Source organism: Meleagris gallopavo, chromosome 7 (genome assembly GCF_905368555.1).
Source record: "Meleagris gallopavo chromosome 7, MGAL_WU_HG_1.1, whole genome shotgun sequence".
Taxonomy (NCBI): domain Eukaryota; kingdom Metazoa; phylum Chordata; class Aves; order Galliformes; family Phasianidae; genus Meleagris; species Meleagris gallopavo.
In genome coordinates this window covers 14,680,423-14,695,085 of record NC_139410.1, presented here as the reverse complement: position 1 = coordinate 14,695,085, position 14,663 = coordinate 14,680,423, and the positions used below count along the sequence as shown (strand labels likewise).

At 35.4% G+C, this 14,663-nt stretch overlaps 1 protein-coding gene across 10 annotated transcripts in view; it reads right to left on the bottom strand.

Moving 5' to 3' along the window:
• LOC100546807 (titin) overlaps window positions 1–14,663 on the bottom strand; it is a 240,299-nt gene that overhangs the window by 83,440 nt on the left and 142,196 nt on the right. For all 10 annotated transcript variants that reach the window (XM_085228569.1, XM_085228575.1, XM_085228578.1 and 7 more), the window contains 28 exons: window positions 14,256–14,382; window positions 13,904–14,167; window positions 13,525–13,791; window positions 13,131–13,394; window positions 12,542–12,681; window positions 12,292–12,418; window positions 11,918–12,184; window positions 11,555–11,821; window positions 10,835–11,101; window positions 10,606–10,745; window positions 9,514–9,640; window positions 8,629–8,771; window positions 6,833–6,956; window positions 6,053–6,319; window positions 5,812–5,909; window positions 5,501–5,669; window positions 5,140–5,406; window positions 4,746–5,012; window positions 4,382–4,660; window positions 3,872–4,280; window positions 3,641–3,765; window positions 3,279–3,545; window positions 2,497–2,766; window positions 2,098–2,400; window positions 1,668–1,970; window positions 1,142–1,329; window positions 937–1,051; window positions 109–393 (listed from right to left, as the gene is read on the bottom strand). In XM_085228569.1, the coding sequence (XP_085084695.1) occupies window positions 109–393; window positions 937–1,051; window positions 1,142–1,329; window positions 1,668–1,970; window positions 2,098–2,400; window positions 2,497–2,766; window positions 3,279–3,545; window positions 3,641–3,765; window positions 3,872–4,280; window positions 4,382–4,660; window positions 4,746–5,012; window positions 5,140–5,406; window positions 5,501–5,669; window positions 5,812–5,909; window positions 6,053–6,319; window positions 6,833–6,956; window positions 8,629–8,771; window positions 9,514–9,640; window positions 10,606–10,745; window positions 10,835–11,101; window positions 11,555–11,821; window positions 11,918–12,184; window positions 12,292–12,418; window positions 12,542–12,681; window positions 13,131–13,394; window positions 13,525–13,791; window positions 13,904–14,167; window positions 14,256–14,382 (6,136 nt within the window). The remainder of the gene's footprint in view (window positions 1–108; window positions 394–936; window positions 1,052–1,141; window positions 1,330–1,667; window positions 1,971–2,097; window positions 2,401–2,496; window positions 2,767–3,278; window positions 3,546–3,640; window positions 3,766–3,871; window positions 4,281–4,381; window positions 4,661–4,745; window positions 5,013–5,139; window positions 5,407–5,500; window positions 5,670–5,811; window positions 5,910–6,052; window positions 6,320–6,832; window positions 6,957–8,628; window positions 8,772–9,513; window positions 9,641–10,605; window positions 10,746–10,834; window positions 11,102–11,554; window positions 11,822–11,917; window positions 12,185–12,291; window positions 12,419–12,541; window positions 12,682–13,130; window positions 13,395–13,524; window positions 13,792–13,903; window positions 14,168–14,255; window positions 14,383–14,663) is intronic.

Here is a 14,663-nt window from a genome sequence, read left to right as displayed (position 1 = left end):
TTTCTAGTCTGTAGTTATGTTTTCATACTCTTGGCTTACTGAAAGTTATGTGATTTTACTTTACTAATCTAACAACATTAGTATTAGAATATATACATGTCCACTTACCAATGACATTAACATTGATTTCTCCTGAAACAGATGATACAGGGTTTTCTAATGTTAAAGTATAAATTCCCTTGTCTGGACGTTCACTTGGAGTAATTACAAGTTCTGCAAAGGTGGCAGTGGTCTTCATTGTTACACGATCACCTTCTTCTAAGACTCGGTCACCAAAAGACCATGTGGCAGTTGGAATAGGATAGCCGGTGATAGGAACACGGATCTTTATTGGTTCTGGAACAATAACTTCTAGTCCATCTTTAAAAGCACTTAGGTCCATTGTAGGTCCAACTGAAAAAAATGGAAAATGAATTCAATTAAATATTTTCAAATGTTCTTAAAATGGCTAATGAAAGCTGTTTTGAAAGGATGATTCTGAATGCATCTGAGCCAACACGTTGTAGCTGTCTAGGCCTAGCTGTAGCTTATGAATTCCTCCCTTTCCCAGCTAAAAATCTGTTAGAAATATGATATCTTAGAATTATTAGATAAAAAATCTAACCTATTCTTTACAGTAAAAACTTCATATTGTTTTGATTTCTTTCGTGTATTCTCTGACTTTCTTTCCCTCAGATATCTCCCATCTTCCACATATCTAGGTCAGGAGACAAAAGGTCATGTCTTACTCTCCAGGCAAGCTAACGGGTCTCTGCCTAATACAGCTAATTATTGGTAGGATTCTTAATGAAGAGAAATAACCCAGAATCTCATAGGACTAAAGCTCTTTCTGCTATTTAGTATCACAGAAGAAACACGTACATCTGAGCCACAAGATGCACTTCAGCTGTGCACCTTTTCTAATTAATTATCTTTGATAAACAGCACATAGCTTACCAAAAGGATCATCTGCAGTTAATGGTCCGATAGCCTCAGCTGGGTCAGACACCCCAGCTGCATTTTCTGCTGAGACTCTGTAGTAATAACTAGACCCTGCTTTCAATCCAGTTACCTAAAAAGCACAAATAATTTTTTAATAACTCATTAAAAATTAACTATACATTTTTGTTGTAGTACTTTGCTGATGAGCCAAGCATCTCACCTTAAAAGTAAGCGCTGGTACTAGTTTTGGGTTACAGCGGATCCATTTGTCTGTTCCTTCTTCCTTCCTTTCAATAATATATCCTAAGATTGGACTTCCTCCATCTTGGAGAGGAGGTTCCCATGTGAGCTGCACTGATGTTTTTGTTTGATCTGAATGATCAAGGTTAATGGGAGGACTTGGCCTCTCTGAAAATAATTTGAGAGAAACAAATCTTAGCAACTGGTAAAGGATTATAGTTCAGCATATCAGTTGTCTGTATCTTATGGTACTATTTTTAAAGTTGCATTCCTTCTATTTTTTAAATAAAGGTTGTCTCATAATTTCAGATAAAAAATATCGGCAGTTCTTACTGCACCAAATGCTCGTAAGATACTTCTGAAATGTTTAAACATCAGAATTAGGAAAAGTCTAGCTGAACATGTTATTTTCAGTACACACATTTCTCTAATTGCTTCTTGGAACATTCTAGTACATGTAATATTTAAATAACCAAATGTAATCACAGTAGTACTGGCATGCTTACCAACTGGGTCCATAATCTTCACTGCACGTGTAGGATGACTTGGTTTGCCAACTCCAACTATATTTTGAGCTCTAACTCTGAAGAAATATTCTTCATTTTCCACAACATCAGTCAGGACAGCTGACAGTTCATCAGCTCCAGTGGTCATAGTTGGCTCCCATTTGATGGAAGCTCTGTTACGCAGTTCAATAACATAGCCAGTAATTGGAGATCCTCCATCATACTCAGGAACTTCCCAGGTAAGGGTAGCACCAAACCTATTCACATCAGTAACTTCTACATTTTGAGGAGGACCAGGAACGTCTGCATTTCATTTTATGGAGAAAAAGAAAAAACAAGGGCGTTTCTCTATCTATTGTTACAGTAAGTAATGTTTTGTTTTTCTTTCATGCTGTCAAAAAACACCAAATTTTTCATAACTTCTGCTCACCAAATTTGCTTTTAGCTTCCACAGGTCTCTCTGTTTCTACTGGCTCACCAGTACCCACTCGGTTCCGTGCGCTTACACGGAAGAGGTACTCAACTCCTCCTTTCTGAAGTCCAGTAACAGTGTATTCACAATTTTCAGCATGATCAGTGGCCACAATCCAAGTCTTACGCTTGATATCACGCCTTTCAACAACGTAGCCAATGATTTTACTTCCACCATCACTTTCTGGTTCTTGCCAGGCAAGGCCAACTTCACCATCATAAGTTTCAGTGACTTCCAAGTTTCTAACTGGCCCTGGAACATCTAACAAATACATAACAATAATTTAGGTGATTGCATCTTTTTATTTTATTTGACTTAACTAAATGTAAGTAAAAATTTAATAACAGGAGCACTTACCAATGACCTCTACATTGATGAAAGCTTCTGCCTGGCCATGTTTGTTTCGAAGTACAACCTTGTACCTTCCCTTATCTGATTTCTTTGCTTCATAAATTTTGAAGGTAGTACAGTCATTTGTTGTATCAACAGTTGTTGTTGGCAGACTTTCCTCCCCTTTCAACCATTCAGCTTCTGCTCTTGGGTAGGCATCATATGGAACAGTCATAGTTAAAGGCTTCCCAACATCAACCACCAGGTTTTGATCACCAGTCTTGATTCTAGGTGCAGCTAAGGAATATCAATGTGACAAATGAGTACCTCCATATTAAAAGAATAATGCATGTGTGGTAAGCAAAGAAGCAGCTGTAGAAAAACAAAAGGAGCTGTTAGGTGAATTCTAAACAAGTTCCTTTATGTATTCATTGGATTGCTCCAGAGACCAAGAAAATCAGGGAAAGCCAGAGAAGATGGAGCTGCTTTTTGAGCATTAATTTAATGTAATTTACTGGTCTAAAGTTGAATAAATGAAGCCATAACTCATATAACTAAAGTGATCATGTCAAATAATTTTTGCTTTTCACATCTGCAGTGACCTAATGAAATGGTTCTGTCTTCTGTAAACCTCAATTCTTGCTCTTATTGTAGACAATGAAAAATGTCCTATAATTTCCTCAACAGCATATGCCTAATTGCATATTCTCTTTAATGCAACTGTTTGAAAGAAGAAAAACAAAATTTAGTTGAAGACTTATTTCACTAATCTTACATTTTATAAAACAAGTATGAAACAGAAAACTTACCAGCTAATTCAAGTTTAGCTCTTGCTTCCTTATCTTTAGCAATAAATCTGTATTCCCCTTGGTCACGAGGCTTTATCTCGCACACCTGCAGCCTATGGACTTTTCCTTCACTCATCATTTGATGTTTGTCTCCTTGGATGATAATCATGTTGTTTCTCAGCCACTTGACTTCCACACCATCTTTGTTCAGTTCAGCCATGAAGATGACATCTGCACCAGGAGCTTCATAAACATCTTGCGGTGGTCGAATAATCTCCACAGGGATTTCTGAAATGAATGTCAATTCATTTAGGGTTATTTGTCTATCATTTCTACTATCACTAAATAATGAAGAAATTAATTCTACTTAATTTTACAAGTACCTTCAACAAAAAGTCTTGCCCTAGATTTTCTGTCATCCACTCCACAGGAATATTCACATTCGTCATCTAGTCTACAGTCTTTTATGATTAATCTGTGAAGATTTCCATCCTTTTCAAACTGATATCTTTATGGAAGAGAAAATAAGTAAGCAGTATTTTAATTTCCAGATAAAGACAGAAAGTAAAGTGAATATGTTTAACATATGAACAAGCATAATAAAATATGCGTACTTTTTGCCTTCTTTGATTTCTCTGCCATTTCTATACCATTTTACACTAGCTTTCTCCTTGGACAGCTGGCAGGTAAAGACAGCATCATCAAATTCAGTGACAGTCTGGTCCTGGAGATGTTCAATGAAATCTGCTGGTGCTTCTGTGATGAGAAGTTCTGCAACAGATTTGTCTTGTCCAGCAGTTACAGTGTATTCACCTTCATCTTTAAAGCCACAGTCTTTTATGATGAGTGAGTGTTTGTATTTATCAATTTTATACAGAATACGCTTGTCAAAGGTGATCTCTTCACCATTCTTTGTCCATTTGAGAGTTGCATTAAGACGATTGACTTTGCACCAGAATGTGACGGTTTTCTTTTCCATGGTCTCAATGTCTTCAAGAGGTTCAACAATTCTAAGGTCCTCCTCTATTAAGAATTAAAAAAAACCAACATGATTAATTTGCATCCTGTGAAATCAAAGCAATGGTCATTGAATAGCTGTAATATAGTGAAAGTTTTTTTTTTACCTAGTACTGTTAAGGCAGCAGAGCTCTCGGCATGTTCCCCTCTGTGGTTTGACAGTGAGATACTGTAGGTAGCTTGATCTTTCAACTGTGTATCCCTGATTCGGAGAGTATAAACTAAATCCTTCTGGACAATAATATATTTTGCACTATCAAATATTGCCTCGCCATTTTTGTACCACTTCTCTTTGGCACCCTCTTTATTTACTTCACAGTTGAAGATAATTTCTTGACCCTCATTAACTTCTTGGTCCTTAAGGGGAGTTACAATCCTGAGTTTTTCTGAAATTGAAAAAATGGAAGAAGTAATAAATCACGTTGTACAAGAAATGCAATAAAATACGCACAATGATAAAACAAAACCTACCAATCACTGTCAGACGTGCTGTAGCTTTAGCTTCACCAACCATGACAGAGTACTTTCCTGCATCTCCTATAACAGAGTCTTTAACCACAAGTGTCCTCTTTTTGCCATCTGAAATGATGTCGTACTTATCACCGGGTTCCAGGACTGTGTCACCCCACAGCCATTGTACTGTTATTGCCTCTTTGGATACTGAACAGGCAAATTCAGCTTTGTCTCCTTCAAGAACTTCAAGATTTTGTGGTCTGGTAAGAAATTCTGCAGCAAGTTCTAAAAATAAATAAATAAATAATTTGTACACATATATCATTTTATTTCTCTTTTTATAAAGAGAATAAATGTATTGATCTAATTAATCTCTTTTTTCAGAACAGAGACAAAAAAGTAACTCTCTTACCATGTACAGTAAGTTTTCCTGTTGTACTAGAGCTTGGTAGTTTGCAAGTATATTTGCCAGCATCCTCAGGATGAGCATTACGTATGACAAGAATTCTCTTTCGGCCATCAGAAATGTATTCAAATCTACCACCATCAGGCACCTCCTCATCTCCTTTAAACCAAGTAACTTCAGCATTAGGCTTTGAGATTTCACAGATCAACCTTACAGTCTCATTTTCATTTACTTCAAGATCATGAAGATTTTTTGTGAAAACAGCTTCTTCCTCTGCAAAAAAGAATTTGGAAAACCAATTAAGATCTTACATCAAAATAACATTTTTTCTTCTTTACAGATTAGATTCTGAAAATAATGTGTTTACCTATCACTGTAAGAAGGCCAGAAGTTCTAGCTGTTTTTGCTTCACAGGCATATTCAGCTTCATCATCAAAGAGACATTTACTAATAACAAGAATGCGTTCTGCCCCTTTGGAAATTATATCATACTTCTTGCCTTTTCTAATTTCAATGCCATCCTTAAACCACTTCACCTGTTTTAAAACAAATTGACATGGCTATTAAAATTAACATGCTCAGCACAGATTTCAGCTGTGTGTTCTTTTGCAACAATTTTAAATAAAAGCTCTAGTTGAAGGAACTACTCAAATTAAAAAAAATAAAAATATTATTGACCTTGACACCTGGGCGAGAAATTTCACATTCAAACCGAGCAGACTCTTTTTCTTTAACTTCAAGGTCAGTTAGTGGCCTCAGGAACTCAACACGAAGAGCTACAAAAAAACCCAGAATTTTTAGTAGAGGAAGACCCCAGATAAAGCAAAATAAATTGCTGAAATGTATATTATGATTTATTGCTAATCATAGTACATAGTGTCTATAGCACTTATTCCATAGAAAATTATAAACTACTTACGTTCGACATTGAGAAAACATGATGTCTTAAAATCTTTGGCATCACAAGTATATGTTTTTGCATCATCCAGCGTGCAGCCATGGATAACGAGTTTTCTGACTCTGCCTTCAGAAATGATATCATACTTCTTTGTTTTATGAACTTCTTCTCCATTTTTAAACCATTTTACTTTTGCATTTTCCCTTGAAACTTCACATTCCAGTATTGCAGTGGCCTCCTCTTCAACAGTCTGATCCTCAAGTGGTTTAGTGAATTCAACTGGGGGTTCTGAAAGTAGACAGATTTTTGGTAGAAAAGATCTAAATCACATCTGGCCTTCTGCTAGTACAGAACTTTCCATGCTGTTTACTTTTTTTTTTTTTTTTAATTGAATAATCAACAGCACTCTTGAACTTGTCTGTTGAAGTTTTTTTTTCATAATTTTCCAGATACTTGAAAGACTAAAAGCAAGTCTTAACTAGATATTGTATTGGTGTGTCATACTGAGGCCATTTGAAAGTTCAAATCTGCAGTGAAGCTGTAGAAACCCTAAGGAACTGATTGATCGGGAGACATCTGTCACATTTCCACTATTTCACTATTTCATCATTTTCTCAACTCTTCCATGAAACATCAAGATTTTAAAGGGGTATTTTTAGTAAGGAAATTTATTTAGCATTCTAATGTTGTATATATGAGTCTTCTAATTTGATATATGGTGTACGCTGACATCCTATTGTGGGGTGAAACATGAATGGGCCGTTAATACTGGCTACGGTATAATTAAAATGACTGACTTACCTTTCACAAAAAGATTTGCCTGAGTTCTGAAATCTTTTGCAGTCAGTGACACTTCTCCAGCATCTGTTAACTTGACATCTCTAAGAATAAGTGTGTGAGCTCTCCCTTCAGCACGTGTGACAACCTTATAAAGTACATAAAAAATACTTTTGTAAGTATCTACAACAAAGATTTGAGAAACATTTAATGAAATAGTTTTTTTTTTTGCTGTTGTCTACAGTTTTTTTTTTGTTTCCTTCTATATGAAGTTCAGATAATTTCCTTATACATATGCTAAATATAGCTCAAAATAAAAATCTTCTGAGGATTTTGAGAATCATTTCTGCTTTGTCTTTTCACTTACAAAAATCTGAAATTTTATTTTTATGCTTATGCTATTATTCTGTCTACATCTGAAGTAAAAAATTTTACAGAAATACAAAGCAGCTTGGTCCCCCCCTTTTTCAAGTGCTAGTTTGACTTTCTATTATTAAATTTTGTAGAAAATTCTGCCTGAAAAAAATATCCCTGTTCATTTATAGTTGAAAATTCTTGGTAATCATGCATTTTAATAAGCTACCTCTACATAAACATTCCTTCACAAATTTCAGCTATAGAAAAATGACAGTTTTAAGTAGATACGCAAGCTGAATAAAAATCTCGAATTTTCAAGTAATTGAAAGGATCATACAGAAATATTAAACTTGTGATAACTTGCCAGGCAGTAATAAATACGAAGCCATAGCAGTGATTAATAGTTTTCAACATTTTTTTTTCTAAACTCAGAAGTAATCACTTTGGTTTACTAAATGTCCCATTTGTTGAGTTTCAATTTTGCCTATCTGTTCATAAATATAGTAAATTGGATTGTCACTCCTCTGATAATTGTTTTCTTGTCTTATTTCTATATGTTTTAATGATTTAGATTTCACTTAAGCAAATTTGGTAAAGCTCAGGAAGATTTCAATACAATCTGTTAAAACTACATTTAAAAGTAAAAAATATATACTGAAGTATCATTAGGAGCAAAACTACAGGTTCTGAAACTTTGCTACATTCTATGATCCCTCGAAGGTTTGTTTTGTCTGAGATTTACAACTTACATCTCCACTTATATTCTCATTACTTCTCATTACTTCTCATGGAGAAGAGCTAATATGTAAAAAAAAAAAGTACTCTTAAAACCAGTCATACCTATTTTATTTTATGCTTTGTATATTATCTCCCCCTTCCATTAATTTTAAATGTTAAACTGGCTACATTCCAGACCGCTCAGATCTCAAAGTTAAGAGCCAGCACTTGATGAAGGGTTAAAAATAGTTAGTGAGAAGTGCTGGACAAGCAAATCTGCTCAGAAAGTTATCTTGAGTGCCAGAACAAATGCCTGAAATGGAATTTGAATCCTCTTAATCCCCTTATATGCAGAATTGGACTGCAACTCAGCATTCAAGAAAAAAAACATTTCCTGAAAGCACCTTTCAAAACTCTCTCACAGTAGCTGCAATTAACCAGAGGAAAAATAATTCATCATCCCTGCAACAGCATCTTGCACAGAATCAGGCACTAAAGTCTTAGCTTCCCTTTGTACAAAATGTAGTATTTCAAATCCTCCTTCTTTTCCAGGTAAAATATTCCATGTCTTATTCAGTGAGAAGTTACCATTCAGCACAACAGCAGTGCTGTGCCTTAGTATCTCTACTAGCAGAAAGTAAATTAAAAAAAATAACAAATATAAATAATAAATAAAAAAGTGGAAGAGAGATGAAAGGGAGGAAGGAAGACGAAACGTAAGGGAAAATAAAGTTTAGTCTCCCTACCTTATCACTGGGCTCCAGTTTCTTTCCTTGCAGGTACCACTCTACTGGAATTCCCTCGTAAGAGAGTTCACAATCAAAAGTTGCAGATTCCCCAGCTGTCACTGTTACATCCTTGAGAGGTCTCAGCAAGCCTATTACTCGAGCTTGGTAAGAAGACATCATTTTCAGATTAGTCACTTCTACCCAAGAGAGAACTGCTGCCCTTATGTACTAATCTCCATGGTGGCTTCCCTCAAGAGAGACAGACATTGCAGTGCTGCTCTTTTAATTCTCTAAATAGAAGGGGCCACCCTGGGTTTTTAGGGGAAGGGCTAGTGACCAAAAATTTCCTATTTGCAGAGCATGCTTCTTTAAATTGAACAAGGTCAGCAGGAAAGTTGCTGTGCATCTGTCTCTCTGCCAATCCTTGCATGCCTCTTGCTAGATAAGGCATGTGTTTTCCAAAATAGCGAGGGCTAGGATTGGAGTAGGAAACAAGTGGTCTTCAACCATGTGGTCTGTCCCTGTCCATCACGATCTTAACCCTATCCCCAAATATCACTGTGATCCCCTCTTCTCAAGTTAACACGATATTTTAATGCTGCAAAGCCTTCACTGTGATACTTTGATTTCATAACTACATATGATGCCAGATCATGAAGAAACGTTCACGGCCATCTCCTTACTTTTTTTTCACCTATATGAATAAACTATATCCAACTTATAATAACTAACTAAATAAATATCAACGTTCTTTAATTAAAGGATAAAAGAATAGCTTGAGCTACTTGTTCTAGAAAAAATTGGCTTGGGTAGATTACAATATACAGATTTGTCCACTCATACTAAAGAAGTTTTGAGTACGTAAAATATTCATACGTTCATAAGTGTTTCAAAGACACTTACGTTTCACTCGAAGGTGAGCACCAGATTTGGCATTTGCTGCTTGGAAATCTACTCCACCAGCTTGATCTAAACGTACATTGTACAAGGTAAGAAAGTGCTTTTTGCCTTCCTCCTTGATTTCACAGTCCTTCAAAAAGAAAAGTGAAATAATTTTTTTCAGTATCTTGTTTGTGTTCCTCAGCAGACCAGCCCATACTTCTCCTCAGACCATGCATCTGTTATGTTCTCCTACACTCAGAAAACTCAGACCCACTGCCCCTAACATACTCCATAAACATTCATTCATAGTCTGCTCCCTTTCTTTTCCTCCTTTCTAATGCAATCCGGAAAACATGCAAGAGGCAGTGTATTTATGAGGGTGGCACGTATATGTGCTGATGGATTAGCCAATACCATTCATATGAAGACCAATCAGAAGGCCAGAGAGAAATAGAAAATGGTAAGGTAAGCTTGCTTTGTGATCTTTTCTTAAGAAGGGTTCTTTCATCCAGGCAATGATTTTCATGGAACTTTTGATCATTTTGATTATTCACATCAGCACTGTAACATCAAACATTGCCAAATTATTTCCTGTCATGACTGTACTTTTTTTAAACTTCCAGATCTTACCACTAAGGAATTAATAATATTTAATTAAGTCATACACCATTTAAAATATTTTTTAGCTGTCATAGCAACAGTGAAGAGTATAAAAATGAGATCTACATCTGTTTGTAACAAACATAACTCAAAAAAAAAAAACAACAAACAAACAAAAAAACTCACAGAATCTAAAGTTTCTATTTTCAAATGCTATCACATTTAACAGAACTCCATAAGGTCTCTGCATTTTAATTTTTAGGAACTGGCAACAGAGAGTGTATTTATGTAAAATCATTTATTATTTAGATATTTCATATAATATTTTGTACTGATTTCTATTACATTTTTAAAGTTATTAGGAAAATTACACTATTTTTACAATAGTTACCCTAACTGAAAGTCGAATGAATTTTCACTTAATTTCTGCAACCGCCTGCTTCTCCCTCACATTCCAGCTACATGTAAAATTGTTAAGTAACATATAAGAAAGAACTTAAAACACATGCTTACAGGTGATTCAGTCAGGGGTTCTCCTTTTAGCTTCCAATTGCCATGGACACCTTCCTCAGATATTTCAATATCAAAACGGGCAGTCTCTGTCTCAATCACCTCCACACTGTATAGTGGACGGATAATTTCAATATCTCTGTCTGGAGAGAGGAAGAAAAAAAGAAAGATTGATTCCGTCAGTCTCTAGTGGACCCCAAAAGACTACTTTGACATAGCAACCCAATCCTACCTTCAATATTGAGGTTAGCAGAGGTTTGATCGGTACCACAATCACAAGTATATTGTCCAATGTCTTTCTTCAAAGCTTTCTTCAGTATAAGTATTCTCTTTTTACCATCAGCCTTAATAACAACATTCTTTGATGGAGTAATTGGTTTGCCATCCTTCATCCATTTCACTGGGGCATCTGCTTTGCTGATTTCACATTGTAAAATCACTTCATCTTTCTCTACAGCTGTGTAATCCTGAAGCTTCCCAGTGAAGTAAGGGTCTCCCTCTGAAAGTGAAAGGACAATGATTCTTACTGTAAATATATTTCCTGTTTATGCCTTGTAAGAGCAATCAAATATAGTCCTTATTATTATTGCATAGTTTGCTGCAAAAAAAGAAAACATATCTAAGAAGCATTTCAGTGTATTACTCATATTGCTGACAAAATGATTTCACTCTTTGTAGGAGCTTCAGAGCACCATATAAGTAGTATTTTATAGCTAATTTTGCCACGCCTGGATGAAAGCTCAAAGTTATTTTAATCATCCCTTGTGAAGGGTAAATGAAGCCCAGTGGAAGACAAGCAAATTGTAAAACACTGTAGAATAGATTTAGGTAGAAAAAAACACAAAAACCCAATCCTTGCCAAACCAAACAAATTACAAGACCTTCTGATTTTTCATTAGGAAGACTCTTCTGATAATAACATATCATATAAAATCTTTTTGGGTATGCTTACCCAGAACAGTGAGTTTAGCTTCTGAGGATTTGCCCATAGCTTCCACTCTAATCTGAGAAGTATCATCAATAGTAAGATCTTTGATTGTGAGTGTATGAAATTTGCCATCATCTGTCATTGAAACCACTTTAGTGGTATGTAATCGTTGGTCATTCTTGAACCAGACAACGGGGATATTTTCATGAGAGAGTTCTACTGTGAACACTGCAGTTTCTCGCTCCTTTTTTGTTACATCCTTGAGAGGAGTAATGAATTTCAGGCGAATACCTATGTCAACAAAATATTTCATTAGTAAAAATACTATGAATAAAAACAGTTTAAGAACAACTATGTCACAACTCTTTCCTATAAAGGCAAACAAACCTTCAATAATTAGTTTGGCACTTGTTCTTTTATCTTCAGCTTCAAACATATATTTAGCCTCATCATCAAATGCAACAGATTTAATAATCAGAGCATGCTTTGTCCCATCCGAAATTATTTCAAATCTTTCATCAGAAGTGATCTCTTGTGTTCCTTTTAACCAGCGGAAGGTCTTGGGCTCTCTGGACACTTCACATTCAAACTTGGCTTCATCCTTCTCAAAGACCTTCACATCACTTAGTGGAGTAATGAAGATGAGAGGCAATTCTGAAATCAAAGATGAGTACTTTCAGTTCAGCAGTAGATTTATATAGAAATTGCTACCACTGGATTTGTTCTAGTGCCCTAAGACCTTGGCAAAGTGCAAGCTGTACCTTTCACTTTCAGATTGGCAGCACTTTTAGCATTAGCAGCTTGGAAAGACACTTCTCCAGTCATATCCAGTCTGCAGTTATGAAGGATGAGAACATGCTTCTTCCCATCTTCAAGGATTTCACACTCCTGGTAATAAAGAAAAAAGAACCACTGAAATATAGGTATTCCAAGAAGCTACTCAGCAAACTTTATAATCAAATACGTTTTCCTAGCATAAATTATTGTCTAAGAATAAAGCAGCAGTCTCACAGGTGAAGGTGTTAGGGTCTCTCCCTTCAGTTTCCATATGGGATGGACATCCGGCTCAGAAATCTCAATTTCAAAACGTGCTGTTTCACCAACAAATACTTCCACTCCATACAGCGGGCGCTCCACTTTAATTAAGCGAGCTAAAAGGAAAAAAAAGTTCACATTTTCTTACTCATTTTGTAACATAGAAAATGTAGGACTGAAAAGGATCTCAACTCTCTCCTTATTCCTTTTTTCAGAATTCAAATACTACTACTGATAAATGTGACCTCTTTTTAAAAAATTCAGTCTACAACATCTTCCTACAATATGTCTGAAAGTTTAGTTATCTTCAGCAAGAATATTTTTCTTCATAATTAAGTTAGATATGCTATATTTAATTAAGCTTTTTTTTTCCCTGACTGTAAATGGACAGAGGCAAAAATGAGAATCACTGTCTTTACAACAGCCATTTACATATATATTGTCTCTTCTTAATATACTTGGTAATTGTTAATTTATACATTTCAACTACATAACCATTATCATCTATCAACTTTGTTTTACAAAGGCTTCAGTACTTTCCCTTAGACAAGGTATGATGACTTACGCTCAATGCCAATGTTACAATTTGTCTTGTCCGTTCCACAGCTACACTCATAAACACCCTTGTCACCCTCTGCAGCCTTCTTGATTGTTAGGATACGGCGCAAGCCATCTGTTTTTATGGAAATTCTGCTTGAAGCAACTAGTTCTTCACCATCTTTGTACCATTTTACTGGGACATCTTTGCTAAGCTCACACTGCAGAGTAACATCATCTTTCTCCAGAGCACTGTAGTCTTGTAATCTCACAGTGAAGTATGGATCAGCCTCTACAAAAGGGATATTGAATATGAAACATTAAATTAGTGATACAAATGTATTATTTTGCAACTCTCTACTTAAAAACATTGCTTATAGTTATGATATAGTGTATTTTATATAGCATATTTAAGTAATTACCTAAGACTTTGAGGTTTGCTTGTGTGTTCATATCCTTAACTACAGCTTTGATTTCAGAGATATCATCAAGTGTTACTTCTCTCATTTCTAGTTTATGAACTTTTCCTTCTGAAGTAATAAAAACGGTTCTGCTTGTATGGAGTCTCTTATCATTTTTGTACCATTTCACTATCATGTCTTCATGAGAAAGCTCAAACTGAAAGTGAGCTGTTTCTCCTTCTTTCACTGTTTGATCCTGTAGAGGTGAGATGAACTTCAGCCTCACACCTGTAGGTTAAAAAGCACGCATAAGTATCAACAGAAAAAAAAAAAAGCTCGTGATTCTAGAAGATGTGTTATATATACGTAATTTGTAACATTTTGTTCATAAAATACTTGCCTTCAACAAACAGTCTTGCGGTGCTCTTCTTGCCTTCAACTTCAGCAGTGTATTCTCCTTCGTCATCAAACTGAGAATCATTGATTACAAGAATATGTTTCTTTCCATCTGCAATGATGTCAAACTTTTCTCCAATCTTCAGTATATCAGTGCCCTTAGACCATATAACATTGGCTTCTCTGGTAAGGACACATTCAAATCTTGCTTGGCGTTTCTCAGGGACAGTGACATCTTTTAGGGGAACAGCAAAGTCCAGTTCAATTTCTAAAAACAAAACAGAACACATTATTTGTATCCGTGCTCAGAACTCTTTCAAAGTTGATGTTGTGTTTCATTTCACAGCACATTGTACCTTTCACCGTCAGGATAGCTGTAGTAACTGCATTAAGCGCTTGGTAAAGGACTTCACCAGCTTGCTCTAACTTGACTTTGTGCAAAGTTAGGAAGCGTTTTCCTCCTTCAGCTTTGATTTCACACGTCTGCAGGGATGACAGACTTTGGTAAATATTATGCAAATTCATTACTTTTAGACATTTTAAATAAAGAAATTCTACTAACATTTGATACACTGTAGAGTCAGACTGGAATTATTTCTCAAAAAATTAACACTTACTAAAAAATGACAATTAAAAAACAGAGTGCATTTATTCAGTTCTCTACCCTTCTTTTAAATATTTGTTCCCTCTGATGTACATAAGTTATATCTATTACAGTCTGAATAATATGCCATTATCTTTTGAGAAAATAAGCAGTTCAAAAG